At 39.4% G+C, this 25,877-nt stretch overlaps 1 protein-coding gene across 1 annotated transcript; it reads left to right on the top strand.

Annotated features, from left to right (window-relative positions):
* Positions 1 to 24,735, top strand: OPN3 (opsin 3). Its single transcript, XM_072858047.1, has 4 exons — positions 1 to 384; positions 17,218 to 17,537; positions 18,660 to 18,911; positions 22,450 to 24,735. Exons 1-4 carry the CDS (start codon positions 33 to 35, stop codon positions 22,711 to 22,713), a joined length of 1,188 nt encoding a protein of 395 aa, XP_072714148.1. The 5' UTR covers positions 1 to 32; the 3' UTR covers positions 22,714 to 24,735.
* Positions 24,736 to 25,877: the final 1,142 nt, after the last annotated feature.

Genomic DNA, 25,877 nt, shown 5'->3' with positions numbered 1-25,877 from the left:
CCTGGCGGGCTATGAGTGGCGAGCCGTGAGCCATGCACTCGGGGAACAGCACAGGCACGACGAGCCGCCCGGAGCCCTCGGCAGGGGAGCAGGAGGTGCCGGGCGAGCGGCCCCTCTTCAGCGCCGGCACCTACGACCTGCTGGCGCTGCTCGTCGCCACCATCGGCATGCTGGGCTTGTGCAACAACCTGCTGGTGCTGGCGCTCTACTACAAGTTCAAGCGGCTCCGCACGCCCACCAACCTCTTCCTCGTCAACATCAGCATCAGCGACCTGCTGGTGTCCGTCTTCGGCGTGAGCCTTACCTTCATGTCCTGCCTGAGGAGCCGCTGGGTGTGGGACGCCGCCGGCTGCGTCTGGGACGGCTTCAGCAACAGCCTCTTCGGTGGGTGACGGGGCCCCGGTCGCCTCACGTCCCCTTCCTGTCCCGCTGGGCCCCTTCTCTCGGCTGCTGTCGCTCTCCTTGCCCGCTTTCGCCTGTCCCCCCTCCCCACCTGTCCCCAACGGTCACGTACCTCCGCCCCAACCGTCGCCTCCCCCCTTTCCCTCAAGCAACCGCCGCGTCCCTCACAGCTTCGTCCCAGGAGTTTCTTCCCTTGATCAGTTCTTCGTCTCCCCTCAGTTACCGCTGCCCGCCCGCCCTCCCTCCCGCCCTGGAGGGGTGCGCGGTGCCCTGGCGGGGCGGGAGGAGGCGCTTTCCCCGCCGGGGGAGCCGGGGCCCGGCGGGCGGCGGCGGGCGAGGAGCCGCCGCCGTGGCGGCTCGCAGGGGCCGGGGTTGGGGGTCCCCCTCCCGGCGGCGCCGGACGGCAGAGTTTTGGTAAGAAGGTCGAAAGTGCTGAGAGGAACGATCCGGAGCAAACAGTAAATCCATCAGCGATCTGTTTCTCGGCCTCCCGCACTTGCCGGTGTGACGGGAAATTTACGGGAAAAGACAGCAGTGTTGTTAAAAGGGGTCTCCGAGTTGACCGAGTGTTGCGCAGACTTCATGAGCATAAAAGATTGTATTTTATGTGAGGAAACGCTGCGATCTGTGGGTAAGGAGCACGTACGACTCTGGCTGTAGGGTCAGCAGTGTCCCGCGTGGGTAGAACAGGTGGAAAGCTGGCCGGGTCCTGTGGCAGTGCTCCCTGCCTGCCCCCGAGGGGTGCAGCCTCCCCGGTGTCCGGACGTGTCTGTCTAGAAAGCTTCCCAGTGTGTGACAATGCCTGGGATTTCTTTATCCATGTGTGAAATTCAGGTACTATCTTTCAGTCATACCAGTGTCACGGCTGGCATTTGGGAAACCACTGATTCCCATGAAATGGGATTTTTAGCACTGCAGAAGGAGTACTTCTGCTGTTTCTAAAAACTGTAAGCTCTTTACTGCTTTCTTTCTTGAAATTCATGCATAACCTTTACAGAAGTCTGCAAAAGAACAGGATGCAGTCCAGCTATGCATGTGCAGTCTGTTAAAAGAAATATAGCTTTGTTTTTACTGACAAAGGATGCTGTAAAAGTATAGGATTGTTTGCAATGGTGAAAGTGTTTGGCTAATCAGTAACCAAATTTAAAGCTCATGTCAGATCTTGTTTTCTGGCAGAGGTGTATAAATTAGAGGTGGATCACTGTGCACACACATACAACGCATGTGCACTGAAAATTGTCTTTAATAAGGCAAATTAAAGTCTTTTGTAAGCTTTGCAGCTTTCCTGCCTAAATCTTTATTTCATATGGTGCTACAGTATGCCTTTGGTGGGCTGCTGGGACAAAGGTGCATGGTTCCTCATGATTGATTTGACTGCTGCTGCGTAGTACAGCAAAAATCTTGTGTCTTGGAAGCTGTGGTGGATGCAGGATGTAGTTAGACATTTGTGCAAGGTTTGGTATTGGATGACTTCTGTGGTTAACAGCTCTCAGACATTTGTTTCCTGGTGTTATCAGGGAAAGTACTAAAGAACCCAGCTAAAATAAGGCTGCCTATATCACTCAGCCAGTTCAAATACTTGAGAAACTCAAGCATCTGTCAAGCAGGTTCTGCTAGGCAGCTGAGCATTAAGCTTACACAGGGGAAGTGAAGTATAGTTCTATTCCTATCTTTATCCCTTATATACTTACTATTTTTGATGAAGGCATTTTGCACATAGGGTCAAAAAATAAGATGCGTAGTAGGAGTAATGTAAAAAACAGACTAAAAAAACATCTTTTACCATCTTCCAAAGATGGAACAAATAGAAACAATGAGAGAGAAATTGGCAAGCAAAATGCTTGATCACAAGTGATTTTTTTTCACTTCCGGTTTATTGAGGTGTGCTACATAATTTGTCACTATAAATGTATTCAGTGTTGATGCTTTCCTGCATCCCTTTATTAAATAAACTTATTCTTAAGGAAATGTAGCCAAATGCATGGGCCTTATCTACAGAGTGGTTCAGCTAGCATCACTGGTTTGCAAAATTGCATCTTCCTGTGCTTGTTCATATTATTTTCCTCTTCCATAGTGTGTTTCAGTGGGAAGAATTTTTTTAATGATGTATTAGAAAAGTGTGTGTTTGTATGTAGTCTGTCATATGGAAGTAGAGAATAAATGCACAAGTTAGTGTTCAGGAATATCTGATACCTGAATTTACTTTGTTCAGCTGCTATGTAAAGTCATAGAAAGTATTTAACTTAGCTATTATAATTCGATGCTAACCTAATAAAGTTACACCTAATCTTAAGCTTTCCTTTTGTACATAGTATTGTTTTCATATTCTCAGCTGGAAACAGAAAGATTGTTCTTTTCTGTTTGTGAAGATAAGTGGTTCCCCACCCAACTGGTAGCAGGGGTAGCAGGGGGCATGTCAATACTGAGGAAAAAAAAATTATGTCCTGCAGGTAGCATTGCACTTTGTTTGCCATCTGGACCATTGCCATCACAACTTCTATTTTCATTTTGTAATATGTCTATGAAGAGAGCAGTGATTTGAAGGTTTTTGATTTTTTCTTTTTTTTTTTTCTTTTCTGATGGTGGTGAAGATACTGATTGAAGATTTCAGTCAGAGTAACCAGGTATTATATTTATAAATACACTTCCCTTGTATATAAAAGCCCAAGTCAGCTATTATCTTGGGGGAGGGGGTGGTGGGGAAGGTAATGTAATGAAGTCTTGTATGCGTATTATCTAGCAGTGATTCTTAAAGCGTAACACTTCCCCCCCCGAACTTTTGTGAATAAAAAGTACATTCATTGATTAGAAGACATACAAAATTGGCAGCTTTTAAAAGTGAGATCCTCATTAGCTAAGCAGAATAGTTACAGCTTTGCAGTTTTCCATTCCTCAGTAAACCAGAGTGACCTAATAAAGATATTTCTAGAATAAAGTGGGGGTAGTTCTGATACTGTGGATATGGAGTCTATTAAATAATAACAGATACTGTGAGGTTACTTTACTGCTGTGAGCATTTGCTGGGATTGGACCCAGTCCAGCTCACTTTACATTAGCCGACCAAAACTTGTTTATTTACAGCTATGCGATTACATTCTTGAGCATGAACTTGGACATTGCTATGTGAGCTTTCTGTACCAGCTCTTCATGTCCAAAGGCTCTTCAATCTTAAGTTCAAATAAGAGAATCCTGAAGTAATTTTTTTCTTGGAAGAACAGGCTCTAAGCCCCAATACTCAGTGTAAGCTGTCTTCCACATTTGTTGATCTATAAATGAGAGGTTCCCCTGACAGTAAACAAGTTTGGGACACATGATTACAGCTGCTTTTTTTAAAAAAAAAAAAAAAAAGATTTTCACTTTAAATTCAGAGTTGATTCTTAACAAGCTTTGAAAATCAGATTGTTTCAAATTACTGTAGTTAATAATCAAGAATCACTTTGAAAATCATGATCATGCAGCTTTATTTTAAATTGTCACGTGTTGTTATCAGGTTTTTGCTCATACTGTTTTGAAAGCCAAGATCAAGGTATTTCTGTTTTCCTCTTAAGAATGTCAATATGATTAAATACATATGTGAAATGTGTGCTTAAAATAAACTGTTAGCATCTGCGTTTTCAGAAGTCTTTGTTATGTAATGACGACAACTTCCCCCCTCCCCCCTCCCCCCCAACCACAACAACAAGAGCCCTCTCTACACTTCTCCTAGGAATTTTGGGTTGGAGAATCTGAAAATTTCCTATGTAAAAGTGCTTCTCATTTTATCAGCCAGTCTAGCAGTTTGGAGGCACATGAGATCCAGAACTTGGACACTGTAACCAGACTTCATGTTCCGAAAGCTTTGAGAAGAAGGCAACAGAACTACGGATTGTCTGTCTAGGGATAAATGGCTATTTTTTGTGTTCCTTGCAATAGTCTATTTTTGCATTATCATAACTTTATCATTGGGCAAGCCCATGTAGTAATATCCGCTCTTGTGTTGCGTTGTACAGCTCAGGACTTGCTGTTCATGCTACTGCTGGCTATTTTTTCTGGGACTTGAAAGCTTTTCATTGAGCCTTTAGAATGTGCAGAGATCTGCTTGCTAGAGTGCAAAACTGATCATTTTGACTGCTGAACATCTGTCCTTGTCACACAAGTAACAATCCCAATTTTCTTTTACTCATTAGATTCTGAAGTCAAGATACAGTTTAGGTACATATGTGTTCACAACACAGGCCATGAAAAGAGCTTCTCTTTGCCATTACAAAGCCATTCTCAGCACTCCATATACTAGTGTGGAGAAAACAACATGGATTGGATGACTGACAAGTCTTAGTCTAAGCTTTGATGACGTGGTTGTCAGCCTTAGACGGTAATCCCCATTTAATTTAGTTATACTGAGTTCCAGTATTTATTTTTTAACAGGGGTGTATCCTGATGGAATATGGTAGCTACTTCACTTAAGTGATGTATTTAAACCGTGAGGGTCACCTTTCCACGGAGGTGTGCAGTCAGCTCTATGCTGGTCCCACTGAGCCTGCCACCCTCTCCTTACGTAGAAGCTTGTAACTCTTTCCCTGTCGGTAGTCAACCAAGCTGCAAGTAGTAGAGATCTGCATAATCCCTTTATCTGATTTAGTAATACAACTTATACCTGGGAGGTTTACTGTCTTATCACTGAGAGCATAGGTTTTTGGGTATAATTGCTAGAGAAGACACCTGGCAGGTAAACATACCCAAATGTCTTTGTTAACAGACACAGATACCCTCTTACCTGAAGCAAGAATTTGTTTAATTGTGGAATACAGGCTCAGGGCATAATAATCTTTACGTGCATCTGCTGGATTTTCACAAACAGACAAACAAGGTTTTTTAAAGTGACAGTGACTGTTGCAGAACTTGATGTGCATAAGACAAGCTTGTATCCTGCCCATCTACAGGCAATGGATGTCTGCTTTAATGATTTCTGTACATGGCGTTAGGCCCTGAGGGTTCAGAAGTAAGCTAGTCTGATCATGTGGAACGTACATATGTACCTCACAAGCATAAATCACTTCAGCTACCAGTAACAGCAACTAAACCATCTGCCAGTAGTGTTATTCTAACACTTTCTGATATGTTTAATTGAGGAAGGGAAGAAAGGAGTGGAAAAACTGATTGATAACAGGAATAGTCTTGAGGAAAAGGAACTGAAATTGTGTATCTGAGGCAGTCTCTTGACAGGAGATTGCATAGTAAGGGTGGACTCTGGGGTAGGCTTTATGTTATTAAACCTTAACTGTTTGTGATTGAAAGGCTAGTGTTACTCAAGTGTGATTAGAGACCTCTGTCTTTCCTAACTGTAAGCTGTTTTTGTGAGGGTAAAAAAAACCAACACTGTCAGCTTTTAATGTCAAATTAATTGAAAGTATTATGACCCTTCTGGACAAGTCACCATTGGTATACAGCAGCCAGATTTTGATGAACTACCAAGTAAACATTGAGATCCAGGTGTGTACTCCCTTCCAGTAACGTGAACTGGAGGATGGGAGGATTTGTAAGCAGTTTTACAGACTATACTTTCCCGTGAAAAGCTGCAGAGTGTACAACTGAGGGAGAATCTGTTTGCTGAGCAGGAAAGAATACAATTGTGAAAAGTTATTTTATTTATTTGTTTTAAGGCAAGCTGATTCCCCGCCCAATACTGAAGGAAGGATTAATTGCCAGAGACTGTCCTGTGGACCTCACTTCAGTTACAGCCTATTTTAAAACAAAGCGAAAAAATGTATCTGTATATAATTGTTAGCTACTTCATCTAAGGCTCTTCCCTGCACACTGGAAGAATGATGCCCTGTGCCACCCTCTTGCATTACCAATGTGTGTTATATGCACTGATTTAATCTCACTAAAAGCATTTTCTATGGTTACTCAGCAGACAGTTTTAGGATCTTGTGTTACAGACAGCTGGAGACTCAATCAGCAAGCTTTCAGCTTTAGCAATTTTTTTTAAAGTGAATTAATCACTTGCAGGACTGGACATGGAAGACGTGATTAATTCCACTGTAGTTTTATAGGAGAGGTATATAAAATATACTTGAAGTCTATTTTGTCTAGAAGTGATTTTCATCTACCTAGATTTGACTGCGGATGCTAAAATTTGTTAAAAAATTAGAGGTGATACATAGCTGTCACCTAAAACATATTATGACACCTAATTCCTGAATTCAAATAGATTGGTTATATATTAGGTACTACAAAACTACAGAGTGCAGTAGCGCCTTGTCTTGCCAGGGACAAGAAATTGCTTCTACTCAATTGCTGCTGTTTAGCTTTTCAAATGTGAAGGAGGTGAGGAGGGATTGCAGAAGAGTGGCTTTCCCCTCTGATCAGGTATGCAAAATAATAATTCAGCACTTGGGTATAGGTCAAGGATTAATTGATATGGAAAATAAGATGCCCTTCCACAGAAGTCTTGATCTGTCTGAGTTGAATCTCATTTGCTACATTATGCTGTAGTTGCTCTGTAGAGATGCTCAGTCTTCAGGAATACATGTCTGATACACACTCTGTCCAAATTACAAGCCATGTTCTGGGGCAGGGGGCTGCAGTATGGCAAACAGTGCAAGTAAGTTTTATATTGCATGCAGAGGGCTGAAGCAATTGTGGTGGTTAGAATTAGTTGAAACTAACACTTCTGTTCTGAGGAGCACTGGATTATTTTGTTCTAGTTAGGGAATCTAAAGTCAGAATACACAGATTGTATGGGGCAATACACTGCAGATGTGGTTTGCACTCTTCTCCCTGATGATTGACACTGCAGCTTGAAGTATTTTATGATGTATCGACTAATATGACTCCTGGAAAAACACAGAGTACAGAGGAAATAGAATATCACATAAGACATAATCAAACCTACACCAAATGCAGTATTTCTCTAGGAAAATAATAAAAGAGAGAGGCAAAAATGAGACTTATTTCAAAAAAGCCCATACAACAAGAAATAACTTATCATTCCTCTCTGATTCTGAGTGGCTGGCTACTGGAGGAGAGCTGCAACATAGAAATTGCATGCTACTGGCTTAAACAAGAAGACCCTTTTGCTACATTTGACCTAGGCAGTTTAAATGAGAATGACCCCATTCATGCTAGAGTAATTGCCCAGATTTAAACTGGAGCTAAAACTAGCATCTGTAGTTCCTAAACACAAAGAGTGTTTATAGTCAGTACTTACGGGCAGGAGTATTCTCTGAGATGAAAATCTATAGATTAGACAAGCATTATTTGTAAACACTGAGCAGTCAAGTCTTTCAGACAGTTAGGAAGACTGATTTGCTAGTAGTGTAAATCAACCCTCAGAATTGGGCCTTAGTCTTGAATCAAAATACATAAATCTCAAGTATCTCAAGAAGTTTTAAGCATAACAAAATTTGTTTCAGGTAAAACCAAAAATTGTTTTGAAATGCATATTTTTGCTAAGAGAGTCAAAGTAATGAATTCCCATGTTTGCCTCTCCCTTGCTTGAAGAAAAGTACAGGTTCTCGTTTCAGGGACTAATATCCAAACAATAACCATAATGGCTTTCTGTAACAGACTTTTTTTTTTTAATCAGCACATATTTCATCATATTAAAATCTGCAGCTCACTCAGAATGAAATCTAAATAATTTCCAGAAAAGCTGCTTGGGGGGTGTGGAGGAAGTAAAATTCAGTGCTTTCCTCTGTGCTAGGCCACAAAAACTAAATTGTACATGGAAAATGAATGGAGCCATCCACATGCATAAATCACATATGAGGCAGTTGGAAGCAGTACAAGAACATGGATGATGTGGATATGTAGTGGGCTAAAAAAGGTGAGGGTCTTCCAGGTGAGAACTGCCACCGAAGTGTATGGCATTATGCAAAGCACTGCATTTGTGGGGACAGCACAAGAAGCCTTGCATCTGTGTGCTCTTGGCAAATCTCTGCCAAGATTTGGCTTAAATCAAGTAACACCATTACGTTCTGTGGTTACAATGGACATTATAACCTGCTGTTTACCAGCCAACCAAAAGTGACCCAAAATCAATGTATTTTGATTGGCGGGGGTGTGAGGGAGAAGATGGAGTCCTCTGTAGCTCAAAATTGCTTGAAACCAAAGATTCATGATTGCTTCCCAGGGGCTGTAATAGACCAATTTATTGGACGAACTGGCACTAGAAAGAGGCATGTAGAAGTAGTGACAGATATCTCAATCAGTGTATGCGTTAGGTGCTTCAGGTTTCATTATCCTTGGACAAATAGACTGTATTCTCTCTTCTTTAGTGGTAACTGTGACTTGAGATTCTTTGTGGTCATAGACTTGCCTTTCAATTTGATTTCTGAGCATGCAAAGAAGAAAATCAGGAGTTGTAGTTCCTACTGCCATGTATTCCCATCCTTTCCCACTAAAATGTGTGACATGAAAGAAGGTGTTCATAGGCAGCAGGACTGAAAAACAAATAGCAAAGATGGAGGAATATCCAGGACAAGCCAGGCTTAGGTGAGTGGGGAGGTGGGATGACAGGGATGGCTTTGAAAACAGACTTCAGAGACTCTTTGAGAAAGTGACAAATATTCTACTTATGTGAGATGTGCATGTGTGTGTGTCTACTCTAGGTAACACTATGTGTAGGGTTCCTTTATTTTCCTGCCATATCGGCTACAAATTTTGGGAGTCAGTTCCTGCTGCCCCACAAGGGTATGGCTCCACACAGAAAGTGCCAGCTTAGTGCTATGGGGGAAATTGTGGCATCAGACCAGACATGTTACACACCTGAAGGATATTCCATCCGCTTAACATGTCAAATACTCAGCAGCTAGCATTGCAAATAGATGATCCATGCTCGAGTGTCACATATGAAAGAGAATCTGTGGTCTGCTGACTTAGCCAGAATAAAGCTTAAGATCAGATGTATGCAACCATTCATCATGAGATAACATTGAGGACAACACACAACCACCACCTTCCCCCTCCTCCCCTGCCTCAGAGAGCCTCTACCTCACAGGATACGGAGTCTCATAAATTGCTTAATTTCATAGCATGATACCATCAATACTAGGGATAGTTACCACAGTGTCACCAGGTACGTGCTTACCGGCCTCTGTGCTTTATTTAGCATATGAGTAGTTAAAGAACACTTACACTTGTTCTTTAGTGTTAAAAGTTCTGGGATTGTTTTGAAGCTTGACATCACAGCTAGAGTCAACATAGAGAAATCAATGTTAAGAATTAATCCATACTGGAAAAAAAAAAAATTTTAAAAATCTGTATTTTGCTGCATGAAATCCATAACAACAAGGTCGTTTTTCACTCTTGTTAGTAAGTTGTTTTCAACACTTGTCTGTAGTGTAGAATTTCAGTTGCTAATACAAATTAAAACCTTGTTTTTACTTCTGTTTTAACCTGAATTAGCTAACTGAAGTTAGCATCATGAATTTATTTTTTACAGTATAAACAAACTTTCAGGTTTCTTTGTAATTTTTGATCTGAATATGCAACTATGACTGAAGTAGAGAAATTAATACCATACCATTACTGCTTAAATTTGCCTAGAAGTTCGATGAGTAGACAAAAGAAGGGTAAAATAAGTAAGACCATTTTTTTCCTCTAATTTAAAAATGAATCTGTCATCCAAACTAAATTAAGGTCTTTATGGAGGCTTGCATAGTGTTTGAAAGTCAAGGTAGCTACAGGTGTATGTTATCCATAATTGTTTTTAAATATAGGTTATGCCAAGAAGGCTTAATGACCACGGAAAAAGAAGAGAATCTTTAATGCCCAGCATAGATATCCCATCAGATCCACCAAATGGACTGTTAAGAGGTGGTTCTACCAGTTCAGCATCATATTTCAGATGTACGTCTTATCAAGATGACTTTAATAGGTTTATCTGAACCACAAATAACCAGTGCTTTTCATTGCTTTGTACACAATCCTGCACTTAAGCCCCTTAACTCTGATCATCTAACCATTCCCTCCATCCTTCCTGATGTAAGGATTTAGTGTTAATATTGGGCAAAGATATGGAACTGTGAACTGACCATAAAGAGTGACTTGTTAAGATGGAAGATAAACTTTATGATAAAACAATGTTTCAAAAGAAGAAATCACTAACAGTGAAAAGATGATTAAAAGATGCTGAAGTGGAGCATAATATAGAAAAGGAAGATCTCTAGAATGAAATAATTCTGAAAGTTTTAGGTTAAAATTCAAAATGAATAATGGATGAAGTTCTTATGTACAGAGACTTCATTAATGTTTAATACGAATTTTGATTGAATTAAGACTTCAGGATTCACTTGTGAACTCTTTGTGGTGAACCATAATAAACTTCACTCAGCCTTCTCTATAGCGTCATTGACATTTGCTGGGAAAAATCTGGACAACAACCAAATACACACTACATCTAATGAAACTATGATCCAAAGGTGAATTTTTATATATTTGTTTCAAGTTTTAACTGTGTATCTGAAACCAGTTTTACACTTCTGCTAGTTATCTTGCAGAACAAAACACATTAATCTAGAGGATTAGCTTTTATAGAAATTATTTTGATATAACAGCTTTGGCTTCAATGGCAAACTGATAAGCATGGATGTTACAAGCTTCTTTGCTAGTTATTATTGATTCAAAAATTATTTTCTTTCCAAAACTATTTTCTTTAAAGATAGAAAGTCTGATTAAAAACTGACTTCTAGACCTCTGCAAATAAGTCTGCTAGGGGCAGGAATTTATTAGAAGCAGGCCCCTTAAGAAATGAGCCCTTAAATCCATTTGTGGGTGACTTCAAAATGAAAAACTTCTTACTGAACCCTTTGAACTATGCATCTAGATAAGTCTTGTGAAAAGCTCTGGCTTACTTTGTGAAAGCTATGACTTTAGATGTAGGTTTAACAATTACTCTGTAGATGCATCTTTAGATGTAATTTTTTTGGCTATCTTGTTATTGGCATTAATAGGTTAATAGAGCAGATTTACTAGAATCCTAGATTACCATGAGTAAAAAAGGAACTAACTTAAAATAATCTCAAAAGGAAATGTAACTCTTTCATTTGTTAATCATAACCAAGAACTGTAAAGTTCCAGCAGTACTCCTTAGGATGTTGAATATATCACAACTGCTGCTTGAAATCATCCCTTGACATCAGAGCTAATGGCCAACTGAATTAATTTCACCTACCAAAAATGTATAAATTCTCCCTTCCCCACCTCCATTTTAATTATAATTTCCTCATTTGAGAAGAAGTTTTCCATCCTTGGGATTAGTGCAGAAGCGGTACAGGTAATTACCCAAATAAGATATAAGTACCTCATTAAATATTTTTTTAATTTTATTTTGCCTTTTGTAGAAATTTGGTTGGAACTTGACAGTGCTATTAGCATATGGAAAAAACTGCAGACTGTCGAAATGCATGTTGCATACTGACTGTGGCACATTGAGTTTGAATGGACTTTTTCAACATTTTTGCTACTGTGAGTGTTATTAGTTCATATCATTAAGTGTAGAGGCATATTCCAGCTCTCGCTACTTAGAGTTGTATGAGACACTTGGGCATTTTCTGTTTTTATGGCTTTGCAGCTTCATAATGGAATTTGTTCCCACAAAGTGCGCACACAGAATAGCTGAAATTCCCAATAGTTGGGAAACTGAAGTAACATATAAGGTTTCCTGTCTTTGCTGCAGATCATTCACAGATATGAAAGTCAGTTCATACTTTAATGGTCTATCCATGAGACTATTCTAGTTATACGAGCTAATCTGTGCTTCTTTCTCAAAGTTTTTGTTAGAAATAGCAAATGTGCTTTGGTTGCATAGTGATGCAGAATGGAAAAGATGCATAATGGGGGAAAAATTCAAATTGTTTTCTGTTCTAGTCTTGCCATTGCCTGTACTGAAGTCCTATTAAAAAATAAGGACTCTTCCCTGCCCACCCAGTGCAAAACTGGACCTTATGCTCCACTGACTTTTAGTGGAACATAAGCTCCTAAGTCATTTTGACAGTTTTGAAGATTCTACCTATTGAGAATTTTCTTATACTTTAGAGTTAGGAATAAAAGAAATAGTTCAAACTTTTACAGGCTGGAAAACTGTTGCCAAGAATTAATTGTTACTTCTATCAAAAGCAAGAGCTCCCCAGTTTGTGGTGTAACTGAGTTGTGCAGCTGCTTGTATTTTGAGGGCTTAAACAACTTGTTGTAATAACATTTGAAACCTTGAAATCACAAGCTTAACCTTCAAATTACAAAGACTTTACACAGTAAAGTCAAAATAAGTTTTATTGTGTACAGCTTTTTGCAAGCTTTATTTCTTTCTGAAAACAGGCATCAAATCTTACAGTACATTATTAAAGATTAATATCAAGTACATGGAAACAGTTCTAAAAAAGAACTACTAAATTCTTATGGACTAATGACTTTCAACTTAAGTCATGAGAGTTACTCTCTAGAATTTCTATATTAAAAAGATGGACAATCAAATTTGCAGCTCTAACAAAGTTATTTGCATTCTATGGCAGTATAGTAGTATTTCATACAATTTTTTCCATACTTTTTTTTGGTAACATTAAAGGAGAGGAGAGCAAAAAAAGCAGTGCAATCTTAAAGAGATTCCTGTGAGTTAAATTGCTTCTGAAATGCTGATGACACTACCCAGAAGTTGTTCTCTGGCTATTTCTGTTCAGCAATGTCCAAATGCTGAGAGATGCTGTCTGTAGTTCAGTTCAGCTCATTCAGTAAAAGTAATTTATTGGTAATCTCTCACCTGAGAGTTAAAAGGTGCTTATCTGCCCATTTAAAACCATGTTTACTTAGATGTGATGCACACTCTCAAGGTAGCTTCTACCCGTTGAACACACTGAAATTTTGTTTTCTTATGAATTCCTCTGTCATGTCGCCCACTTTAGAAGTAACAAGAACAAGACCCAAATGACTCTTGAACAGCATTATCTACAGCACCCTCCATCAGAATGAAATGTGGTGGGGTTTTTTTCCCCTAGTTATGGACTTTGTTTCTAATACACATTTTAAAACTCGTCTCCCTAGGGCAGATCTCAGTATTCCTGGTTTTAGAGGTATTTCTGCATGTCCTCTACCAGGAATACACAGGCAGCCATGGCTCCACAGCACAAAGGGCTTCTTTGGACAAAATTCCCTACATTTTGTATTATCCTGCAAGGACATTTTGCTTCAAATTTCTATTTTTATGGTTAACTACTTCAACCTCTGCTCTTACAGCTATGACCTTGTTACAGTAGAGATCCTGCATCAGAGAAGAATTTACTGTAACGTGCTGTGACCTGCATTTCTCGTCTCATGCCTACATGCTACCAGTCACTTCCTGAATACCAACAGAACAGGGATTTGCATTTCAGTACATGCAGTCCGATGGGCTAACCAAGCTCCCTTTTACAGTTTGAGTAGAAAACTCAAGTATCCATTTAAAGAGCACCGGTTTCAGACTGAAAGGGGCTTGAGCTAAAACTGTTCAAGTGTAAGTGTATTCTATGTAATCAATGTGTAATCTATGTATTCAAGTGTAATCTATGTGTAAGTACAAAGTTTTAGAGATATTGAACTTCCAATGACTTCCTTGAAAATGTCAAGGACTCAGTAAATTATTGCTTCTGAACACCTGTACTTTCAACCAAGTGTGTGTGCTTTTGATTACTTTGTCATAGCCAGAACTCAGTACTCATGTGTAAAAACTGATGGGAAATATTAAGAGTACACAGGGACATTAGTCATTGAATACCATTGTAGGTACTTTATTTATCCACCTGGTTTCCCTGAGCTTCTTAGTGGGAGAGAAGGAAGGTGGCAAAAAGCAAGGGGTTAATTTAGGAGTTTTGACTCATCATCCTGAGGAGCCATTCTTTCTAGCCACTGATCACAGACAAAACCTCAGTGAACTATGTAAGCAAACTGAGCCTACAGTTGAGTAATGTGAATTTCCTCCATAAACATGTCTGTGGATGATTTTAATAACCATCAGGTAAAATGTCTGTGGATGATTTTAATAACCATCAGGTAAAATTTTGTAATTCCTAGTCTTTGGGCACAGAGAAATGGAAAGTGAATTTCTTGTCTTTACCTTGTGTTCAGGAATTAGACTGCATTTGATTGTATAAAGCATTTACCTGAGCTAGTATAAGTGTAGAATAGTACCTATATAATTCTGTAATTATTTTCTAATTCCTGCTAAGGTCTTGCTTAGGTCCACATTCTTCAATCTATTTTCAGCATGTTATGTCCTGAAAAAGGGCATGAAGGACTTCCTATCAACTTCATTTAAAAAAAAAAAAAAAAAAAAAAAAACCACAAAAAACCCCAACCCAACCAATGACATCTTAAGTGTTGTGGAAACCCTCTGGTCCATATTTGCTAGTCACATTTCTCTTTCAAGCCATAGAAACAAAATTCCTATACCAATGACTTATACAAGAAGAAAACCCACAAAACTATACAAAACTAACTGTGAAAGTAGTCTGCCTTGCCTTCTGCATGTTCACCAATATCTACTTCTTTGTGATGAAGGTTTAAAGATAACACTGGCAAAAAATGTACATATTTTAAAAAAAAAAAGTTCATTGTTTCATTTCAAAGGGAGCTGTGACAAGAATGTGGCATGTTTCCTTTAGAGTGGGAATCCTGTTAATCAGGAAAGCTTTCTAAGCTCATCACCTGTAAAATGGGATCCTCTAATACTTGCAGGATCAAGTAACTTTTACAGAGATCTTAAAGCATATCCTTCTGTGAGCTACTCGGTTAATAACATGCTGGGTTTGCTGATGAATGCCTTGACACAGAGGCTGTGTATTTATCTAGATTTTGTTATTCTTAGTTTCCTTCCTAAAATCCATATTGCTGGTTATTGAGCATGCTATTGGTAATTTGTCTTCCTTAAATTCTTAGCCTTTTTTCAAAGTGAGACCAGATATCAGTGATATCTTTTGAAGTTTTCTGCTGGATATAATAGTTATTCTCTTTTTGGAAGTGAAATCTGCATGTTTAACCTTCTCACAGATGTATAAATGCATGTTATGCCAAATACGAATGTACTTGAAGAAATGAAATGCTGTGTGTATGCATGACAAAATACCTGTGCTGCTTGTTAGATAAAATGTACACTAATTTAGACACAGATATTTGTATAACCTTACAGACTGCTGTGAAATACACCTTTTGTGTTAAGAGGCTGTGTATATGAGCTTGATGACTGAATTGTAACAGGTTTCAGGTGACTGACACATGCATGATGAGCAGATTTGTTTTCGATCATTAAATTTCACAGACCATTGAAACAGAAAGCCTTCTATTCTAATCAAGACAGAATTACCTTGATTTTGCCTTGACTTCATTAAATTATAAAAGTGTCTGGATAGGGTAATGCTGAGAGCTGAAAATAATCTGTGATTTCTGTCATAACATGTTCATAAGTGTGTAGTGCGGTTGAGGTGGACAGAAAAAGAAGAGAGTACACAAATAATTGAAATGAAGACTATGATATTTTTATAATAGCAGCAAGATAGGAGAGGCCACTTAATATAACTCAATGTCTTCCACATCGGACTCCTTCAGCAACATAACACTGCTTTCCTGGTTGTTCTTTGTAATGCAAAGACTTACAGGAAATCTTGAAAGAAGTTGGAATTCTCCTGGTCATTTTGTTCACATTAAAGGTGCATTTCTATACTTTCAGTTGTTGAAGGCTTTCTTTGACTTCAGTCTCAACTCTGAATTCCCTAGGTTTCTAACACATTTTGTTATTGCTAATCATATCATTTTTATATAGCAGCTTTTTCTTTTTAAAAGAAACCGACCCCATCCCCTCCAAAAAAAACCCCAAACCCAAAGCAACCAAAAAACCCACAACAATTGCCAACCATCCCCCCCCACCCCCCGCAGCACAAAGTAATGTTTAGGAAAAAGTATTAGCTTGGTCTCTTTTTTTTTTTTTTGTTGTCCTACTTCTTGGCCATGGGTCAGATTCCAGCACCCTACTCTGAGTAGTTCTGAAGTTAGTGTTACTGTTTGAGTTAGGAGTTAGTGAGTAGTGGGGTGTCACCCAAAAAGCTTTGTTGTGGTTTAACCCCAGCCAGCAACTGTAAGCACCACACAGCTGCTCACTCACTCCCCCTGCCCCGCCCCCCCCCCCCCCCCCAGTGGGATGGCGGAGAGAATTGGAATGGTAAAAGTGAGAAAACTTGTGGGTTGAGGTAAAGACAGTTTAATAGGTAAAGCAAAAGCCATGCATACAAGCAAAGCAAAACAAGGAATTCATTCATTCCTTCCCATGGGCAGGCAGGTGTTCAGCCATCTCCAGGAAAGCAAGAGCTCCATCACATGTAATGGTTACTTGGGAAGACAAATGCCATCACTCCGAACGTCCCCCCCTTCCTTCTTCTTCCCGCCAACTTTACATGCCAAGCATGATGTCATATGGTGTGGAATATCCCTTCGGTCAGTTGGGGTCAGCTGTCCCAGCTGTGTCCCCTCCCAGCTCCTTGTGCACCCCCAGCCTCCTCGCTGGTGGGGTGGGGCAAGAAGCAGAAAAGGCCTTGACTCTGTGTAAGCACTGCTCATCAGTAATGAAAACATCCCTGTATTATCAACACTGTTTTCAGCACAAATCCAAAACACAGCCTCATACTAGCTTCTATGAAGAAAATTAATTTTATCCCAGCCAAAACCAGCACAAGCTTATTGGTGTCAGATTAATAATATGAGCTAGCTAATTTTGAGTTAACCTGCTAGCAAAGGAAACGTTTATCAAGGAGGACTTCCATCCAATTTGCAATGTTTGTGAATGATTTATCTGATATTCTTTTATTTTTCTTACAGGAATTGTTTCAATTATGACTCTCACTGTTCTTGCCTATGAACGCTATATTCGAGTAGTCCATGCAAAAGTGATTGACTTCTCTTGGTCTTGGCGGGCTATCACATACATCTGGCTTTACTCATTAGCCTGGACTGGAGCACCTCTTTTGGGCTGGAACAGATACACACTGGAAATTCATGGATTAGGTTGCTCAGTGGACTGGAAGTCGAAAGACCCCAATGATACCTCCTTTGTGCTCCTTTTTTTCCTTGGCTGTCTAGTAGCACCTGTTGGGATCATGGCCTATTGCTATGGCCATATTCTATATGCAGTAAAAATGGTAAGTTGATTAAAATAAAAGACTTCTCTTAATGTAATATTTTCAGAGAAAATTGCTGATGCTATGTGTAAAGCTTTGATCAGACCCTAAATTTGCACTCTCGCTTCCTGTTCAAACTTCTGAATGTTTAATGTTCATCCACATCAGGGACCACTAGAAAGGATGTAAGGTTGGAGGAGAATCAATCTAGAGCTACCAAGATCTATTTGTTGTGTAGTTTTACTGGGAGGCAGGTTAGGGAACTGCTCATGCTCGCTAATGCACATCAGATCCTTCCTTGAAACAGGGGGAAAAGAAGACTGTCTGCAGTTTTCCTGGTTAAGGAGCTCCCTCTCTCCTCTTTGCAACTCTTGAGAAGATAACCCTGTAAGACTCTTCCAAGCGGAGATTAAGCCCTGTTAAACCAGTTTTCCATGTTAAGGCAACCCATTTTAATTCAAATCTTCAGTGTCAGAAAGTGTTAATGTTTCATATTCTGTGGGTAATTAGTCTGGGCCCATTCAAGTTTGTGGTCAACAGTATTGGCACAACTGATAACTGTTATGGAGAACGCTTGCGTACATGTCCCATCTTTTCTTAATTTTATGACTCACTCAGATGACACTGGGAACCTGCTGTCTAGTATTCTGCTTTAAATAGAGATTTCATAATTTCAGGGTACCAAAGTAAATGGCAGAGCAGTACAGAAAAACCTATTAATGAAATTTTCTTCTCTCAAAAGATTGCTGATGAGACAAATCTACGGGATTGTCTAACTAGTCAGGCAAAGGACTGCTAAATGTGAACTGAACTTGCTTATGCCAGTGGAGGAGGGCAAGGTGGTTTTCTAAAATACTTATAAGTGCAGCATATTTTGTTATGTCACTGGATTTGTTGTTTTCCAGTAGATTTGCTATTATATTTCTCCTCAGATCATATTTTCACATTTAATATAAGCAGTAAAAGTCTGGGAAGCATGATATAAACTTCCAGAAGAATTATGGTTCATGAGATAAGGTGTATAGTGTCTGTGCCTAAAACTAAATTGGCAAATTAGTTATTTATAAATAAATTTAGAACTATTCAGTTTCAAGAAAAACATAGAACTATTTTACTTTACCATTTTATCTCTTTCTTCTACAGCTTCGCTGTGTGGAAGATTTCCAGACTGTTCAAGTGATCAAACTTCTAAAATATGAAAAGAAGGTGGCTAAAATGTGTTTCTTAATGATCTCCACATTCCTTATTTGTTGGATGCCCTATGCAGTGGTCTCTCTCCTGGTAACATATGGCTATAGCAACCTTGTAACTCCAACAGTAGCTATCATCCCATCTTTCTTTGCCAAGTCAAGCACTGCTTATAATCCAATCATCTACATCTTCATGAGTAGAAAGGTAGGTACATGAAAGATTTTCTTATTTCAATAATTAGTAGCCTATGCCACAGTTGTGGAGGTTAGATCTGATTTACTTTAATCTGTAAAGATTAGATTTTTTTTCTTTTAATTTGAACAGCTAGGATAAATGGTAAAGATCTAGTAGAATTAAAATCCCTGATGGTGCTTAAAGTACTACCCTATCAGAAATTGGATTTTAAATGTCTGAATTCACACATGAGCACTCACATGAAAGGAAGGGGAAAGTGTCAAAATTTAAATGTCTAGTTCTGACAATTTACCCATGAAATGGATTACAACTAGAAAACCTCATCTGAATCACTCCCTTACCAAAACAGAACTCCATCAGACAAAATTCAGACTATCCAGTGTCTGTTTTTTAGGAAGAAAAAACTTGCCTCTGACTTTTCCATTATGGCAACAAAAGAATTTCACAACTAAGCGTAGTATTTCAAATAAGTATGCTCACAAAAAACCATGAGTGACAGCCTGTTTAGGATTTTAGACTGGGTTTTGCTAAGCAAATATGTCAGTAAGGTGTTTCAATAATGTTAAAATACCAGGGAGTGAAACAATTTTCCATACTCCAGTTCTGCTTAAGCCTAGAAAAGTTTTAGGAACACACGTTCCTGATAATATTACTTCTCAGAAGCTCAACTATGAAAAACAAAGAACATTGAAAGCAAAAGTAGGTATTTGTTCGGTTGGCACCTGGAAGAAAAAATTTAAAAAAAGACATCCTGAAACTTTGGTTACTCTCAAGTGGCAACAAGTTGTAATTTGTTATGAATTTAAAAATTTCTAAGTGTACAACACTAAAAAATTAATTTTAAAGTAGGAAATTGAAACACTGTGTTCTTAAAATGTTTCAATTTTAAGTTTTTAAGTGAACATTTTACAAAATTTGGCACATTGTCTTGGATCATTTCAGTCTTGATAAATTGGTGATTTTGGTGGAAAAATATTACACCAGTAACATTTCTCAGAGCTTCGTTGTATTCAAAGACAGAATCTTATGTGGATGACAGTGAAATGTTTTTTGGAGATAAATTATATACTGTTAAGAAGACATACTTACCTATGAGAAAAACAAGCTTTTATTTTTGTCTGCATTTGTAGTCTTCATTATGAAAAGTAAACTGCTGATTTAATGGTGGTAACTAGCTCATTTTAGTGCTTTACAGAGCAAAGAGAGAATGGAAGTATTTGGAGTTATCAGTGGCATGTCAAATGTGTAGAAACTAGAAAACTATACATCTTTCTGTAAATCATCAGTACTATGAAGATAACCGCTGAGTGCAGTTAAGCTGTGTTGGTGAATTTATTTAGACATTAAAATAGCTTCACTATAACCCTAAACATTAACTGAAAGTGTAACATGCATGTTGTCAACTTCTGAAACCAAGATTGTATAAAGATATCTGGAGTTTAATAGAATCACTTGATAAAGGGTAAAGAAAAATGAATTGAAAAAGGGTAAAGAAATTGCTGGAAGGATTTCCCTGGGGTTTCATTACCTCATTATAGAGATGGAATTTTCTGTGATTTCCTACACTGGTTTGCAATTGCCAGGCAGCAGCCCAGGCCAGCCAGCAGTCTGTAGGGACAAGGCAACTAAGTTAGTGGGTCCAATCGGCCAGGTGGCTGGCCAGGCAAAGGCTGCAGTGCAGCTCAGGCCAGGACTGAGGGCAAGGGTGAGTTTAAATGCTGTTCCTTTGTGAAGGCAGGAGGCCCCCAACATGGCATCTCACAGCTCTTCCCCCATAGCTCATTTCACAGCAGGCTGATCCAAGGTTACACAGCTGCACGATATGAGAGCTGGCCAGGGTATGGGGAGCTAACAACAATCATGTTCAAAAAGCGTATTTTTCAACAGGGTGGTTTTGGTTTTTTTTAATACTGTGAGTATATAAAAGTTTATAAACTGAGTAGTTTAACCTGAAGATTTTGTAGGTTCTGATACCCAGAAGCAAATCAAACTGGTACCAGGCACAATGCCAGTAAAGTCATAGCCATGATAAGAACAAATCAGCTGGATATGCTTATTGGAGATGCATTGTGAAGGGCTTCTCACTCACCTCTAATTCCAGATCAAGGTCAAAATGATAATATTTTTCCTTCTGGGTTAATTTGCCCTCAGAAGGAATCCTAAACCTAGTTCTTCTCTATAATATCCTTCCTCTGTCTGACCTGTTTTAACATGCTTGTGCCTTATCACTTTCATGCTACTCAGAGTTACCACATTATCTCTGAAATCTTCAAGGCCTCCACATGACCATTATCTTGTGTTTTCACATAGCACCAGATTACCTTTCTCTAGCATCTTGTAACTTTCTACATCCCCTTCCCAACAGGACCTATTGCCTTCCCTGTGTCAGAGTAGGATTAATTTCCTATCACAAAACCTTGTTCCAAACTGGCGTGTCAAGAGAGCTTCTTGCATTACAGCTGGAAAAGCAAAGTCAGTGACCATGCAGGATAATACAGAATAATCCTGAACACAGCTAAATGGAAGGCTGTTGAGAAACATGTCCTACTCCCTTTTCAGAGAAGTGGGTTGTTTCCCCCCTGCCCCGTTTGTTGTTGTGGATTTTGGTGGCTTTTTTTTTTTGGTCCTCTTCTTACATTCCAGGCATGTCCTGTTATGGATTATTAAAAGAAGAGGAAGCTGCCCACTTATTTCTTGTAAAACCAGAGAATTTCCCCAAAGGATCGTATCTGAGCTTTAGATGTGTGCAGACATGGAACTACTGAATGAGTGCATCCTTTAACCCCCATACCTGAATGCTTTGCTTTGTGAAGGGGAGACCATAATTGGAGCATTTAAAACAGCGCTACTTCTGGAAATGTCATTCTGTATACTGATGTGAGCTTTCACTGAATACCTTGCATTATTTAATCACAAGGTAGAATGGACTCCCTGTATCATAAATGGCTTCTAATTAGCTGAAAGACTTCTGTTCCTTCCATATTCAATGGGAATACTTTAGTTCTGTGTTACCAAACTTTGAAATTTCATTTTATATCTATGACACTCAATGCTTTTGTTAAAATTCCAGACCCCTGAGTTACTTAAAAGGAAGAAAACGTCACTTTGTATCTCCTTCCTCCCCTTGTTCCTTCCCTCTGCATACTCCTGTGAAGTGTGTCTGAGAATATTCTTCCCCTGCTAGATCAAATGTGTGATTTTTGAATACTCAAGGACAGGAACAATACCTATAGCATACTTTGGAGCCTAGTCCTCTTGTTCTTTGCAGATTGTAGATTGCAGATCTTGCTGCTGATAAAATATTAAATTGCATTTCAGTGACCTCTACTGGCTAGGTGATCTTATTCAGCTCTTTGGTGTAGGGAAAAAAGTACCCACTAAAAAGCCACCATGTTTGTCACAGCACTGAAACTAACTCGGAACAAGGTGGAAATATGCAGAAATCTGTTATTTTGAGTAATTTACTATACTGCTGTCTTCACTGGATCGTACATGATAGTAAATGCTTAAGAAGTGGTAGCTTCATTCTATTTATTCTCTCTTGCAGTTTCGACGATGCCTTTTGCAACTCCTGTGCTTTCGCCTGATGAGATTCCAGAGGACCGTGAAAGAGACACCAGCAACAGGGAATGACAAACCAATACGACCAATAGTTATGTCTCAGAAAGCAGGGGACAGGCCAAAGAAGAAAGTGACTTTCAGCTCTTCTTCTATCATTTTTATTATCACTAGTGATGACACTCAGCAAATAGATGACAACAGCAAACACAATGGGACAAAAGTAAATGTCATCCAAGTAAAGCCACTATAGGGATGAGCTAAAGAGACATGAGAATGAGGTGGACTTCAGCCAGTAGACTGTTTAGGTTGGAGACCGGTTTCAGTGGTGGTGTCTGTGGGCTGCCAAAGGAAACCAAATTCTTAAGCTGTGAAATACTGAAGGGATTTTGCATCTGAAGCTCTGCAGGCAGTTCAGTTTTGGTCACAGTACTGAAATCTCTGCATCTGTCCCAAAATTGCTGATGGATGTCTTTACTCTGAATTTTTTTAAAGCATATTTTAGGATTGCCATTCAGGAGAACTTGGTCAGGCTGGAGGAATGTGCTGACAGAAAAGTTAGAAAGTTCAGGAAGGGCAAGTGCAAAGTCCTGCACTTGGGAAGGAAGAACGATGCTGCAGCAGAGCAGGCTGGGCCCTGGCTGCCTGGGATGCAGCTCTGTGGAAAAGGACATGGGGTCCTGTTGCTCAATGAAGCAGGGCATGAGCCTGCAGTGTGCCCTGGCAGAAAGGAAGGGCACCAGCACCCCAGGCTGTACTGGCAGGATTGGAGCCAGTAGTCTGAAGTGATTATGCTTTTGACTCAGCCCTCATTAGACTACATCTAGGTACTGCATCCAGTTTTGGGACCCCAATACAAGAAAGACATTTGTAAACTGGGGTGAGTTCAGTGGAGTCCCCCAGGATTGTCAGGGATTGGAGTACTTGGCCTGTGAGAAGAGGCTGGGGGAGCTGTGCTTGACCAGCCTGGAGATGAGACAGCTTCAGGGGAACCTAATAGCAGCCTTCCAATAGAGATGGAGAGGTTTTCAAGAAGATGGAGCCAGGCTCTTCAGGGTGATGCATAGTGGAAGGATCAGAGACAATGAGCATGAACTTGAAACGAGAGATTTGGATGGGATGTAAGGAAAAGCTTTTTTACCCTGAGGACAGCCAAGCAGTGGAACAGGTCAGACTAGAGACTTCCTGAGTTTCCTACCATCATGAGTCATCCTGTGATCCCTGACTTGCTAGCACTCCCAGCACACAGAGTTAGCAGGGAAGAGGGAGGAACGTTTGAAGTTGGCTGCAGTTTAGTTGGTCTGAATTGGTGCTTTGCAGGGCGGGGGGTTGGGAGAAGTGATGTCGACAACGACTGGGGCTGTGGTTAAACCAGAAGCCACAAGAAAGCTGTCCCTGTGTACTCAGCAAGCCATTCTCTCGGTGCTAGCTGGTAGGAATCCTGAGCAATCCTGAGCTACATAGTGAAGAAAATAATGCAGATCAAAGCACCAATAGAAAAAGGTCAGTGAAAAGGGAGACTCAGAATCTTTTTTTCTGTTATTGTTACGATACATGCATCTTTATCTTGCATCCACTTATTCTGTACATGGACCAGGAGCGACATCCTATATTAATCTTCAACCTGCTCTGGCACTTTGGTGAAAGTAACAGTTAGAGAAGAGCAGTGTAACTTTTGCTGAAGTTGCAGTGTGAGTAATGATTCTCCTACTTGGAGCTCAGTAAACAGAACAGATAAGTTTTTCTTTTTTTTTCCCCTCACCTTTGTAATTGTAAAACCTAAGTATTGCTGGTACAAAGTGACAACAGGATTCTGGCCCAGACATGGCTGCCTGTCAGCACTGGATAAGTAAGTTAGAGAACTAATTTTAAATTATGGCAGCTGATTCTCTACCACATTCATTGTACCAGTGTAATTTCTCTGCCTCAGTCTGCTAAATGGGCAGTGTGGATCTGCAGCATGCAGCTTTTCCATCTCTGTGAAAGCTGTAAGAAAAACAATTAAAAACTATTTGCTTCCCCGGGGATAAATCTTCTGAGAGGTATAAAGGAAACATGCTGAGTAACTGTTGGCACCAGTAGCCAGTGGTTCTGCAGTCAAGAATAACACTTAAAAATTAAATAGAAAAAAATCAGGGTCTAAATGTAGAAGCTTTCAGCTAGTTCCTGGGAGAAGGGAGTGACCTTAACTGAGAGCAAGTGACTGACTTTGTGCTTGTGCCTGTGCTTTTGAAGAGATAAATTCCTTATATGTGTAGCCCTCTAGAGCTTTAGTACTGGTAGTCTGGCTCTGTGTCATGTTTAAAAGTGCATCCGGAGTCCACTCTGGTTTCTAGATTAAATCATATAATCTGAGATAAAACAGATGATAAATACTTGTCTTTGTTTCTTTCATATTTGTTATTTTTGTTTTGCTACAAATGCATAGATACATTGTCTTACCATGTCAAAGATCTGCCCTTACTAAAGCATGTCATTGCAATGTCAAGAACTATGTTTTCAGCCAATGATCACTACCTCTATGCACATTTATATTTACAAAGGAAGAAAAATGTACATTAGCATTCCATGTAATGATTCCATCCTTTTAACAAAATGTTTGGTATTTTAGTATTTTCTGTATATTGAGCCTTCAATGAGTGATTAAATGCACCTTATTTATATCAATGTGTTCTCAGTGAAATATATTTTTCCCTACTGAGAGGGAGATGGTTTGGTATCGTCACTTGTTGGATACAGCTTGAAGGGTATCATTAGGCACTGAAAAAACAATAGCACTCAGGATTCCAGTTGATCTTTTTGTAAAGAACAAGTATAGGGACTGTAAAGAGAAACTGTCCACTGTTCAGATTTATGAAGGTAAAATTTGAGTAATTAACAGTAACAGTATATGATTTTTAAATAATTGAAGTGTGACACATTTACTACTACAATACATAGAACACTAACAATTATGTAACAATGTATGAAAACTAAACATTAAAAATTATTGTAACTTTGTTATCTTGGCTACTTTTTGTAAATTGGTGGCCTAAAATGATAAATTTTGTGAACTGTTTGAGGTAACTTGTTCTTATAGCCTGTAAAGTGTCACTAGCTTTATGAGTATGGCCATGTGAAGTTAGCATGCTGCAGTCCTACTTGCTCATCTTTTAAGCTCAACTATTTTCTAGGAGTAACTGCAGCACTGATGCAAAATTCACACCCTGCTATAGAATGTAAGTTTTGTAACAGTCAGTCTTTGAGTATCACCAGGTTATTTACAGATTTGGGTGGGGGTGTTTTTTTTGAAATTTTAAGTCTGTCTTTGGTCTATTCTGGGGATGTCACAACTGGCTGGTTTATTACAGTGCAGATGTGGAGACTTATGCAGGACCTTTCTCTCCTATTACAGGGAATGGAAGAGGAAGATGCTTA

The sequence above is a fragment of the Ciconia boyciana genome, chromosome 3 (assembly GCF_034638445.1).
Source record: "Ciconia boyciana chromosome 3, ASM3463844v1, whole genome shotgun sequence".
In the NCBI taxonomy this organism is placed as follows: Eukaryota; Metazoa; Chordata; class Aves; order Ciconiiformes; family Ciconiidae; genus Ciconia; species Ciconia boyciana.
Note: the sequence above shows the minus strand (reverse complement) of the source record. Positions and strands in the feature narration are given on the sequence as shown.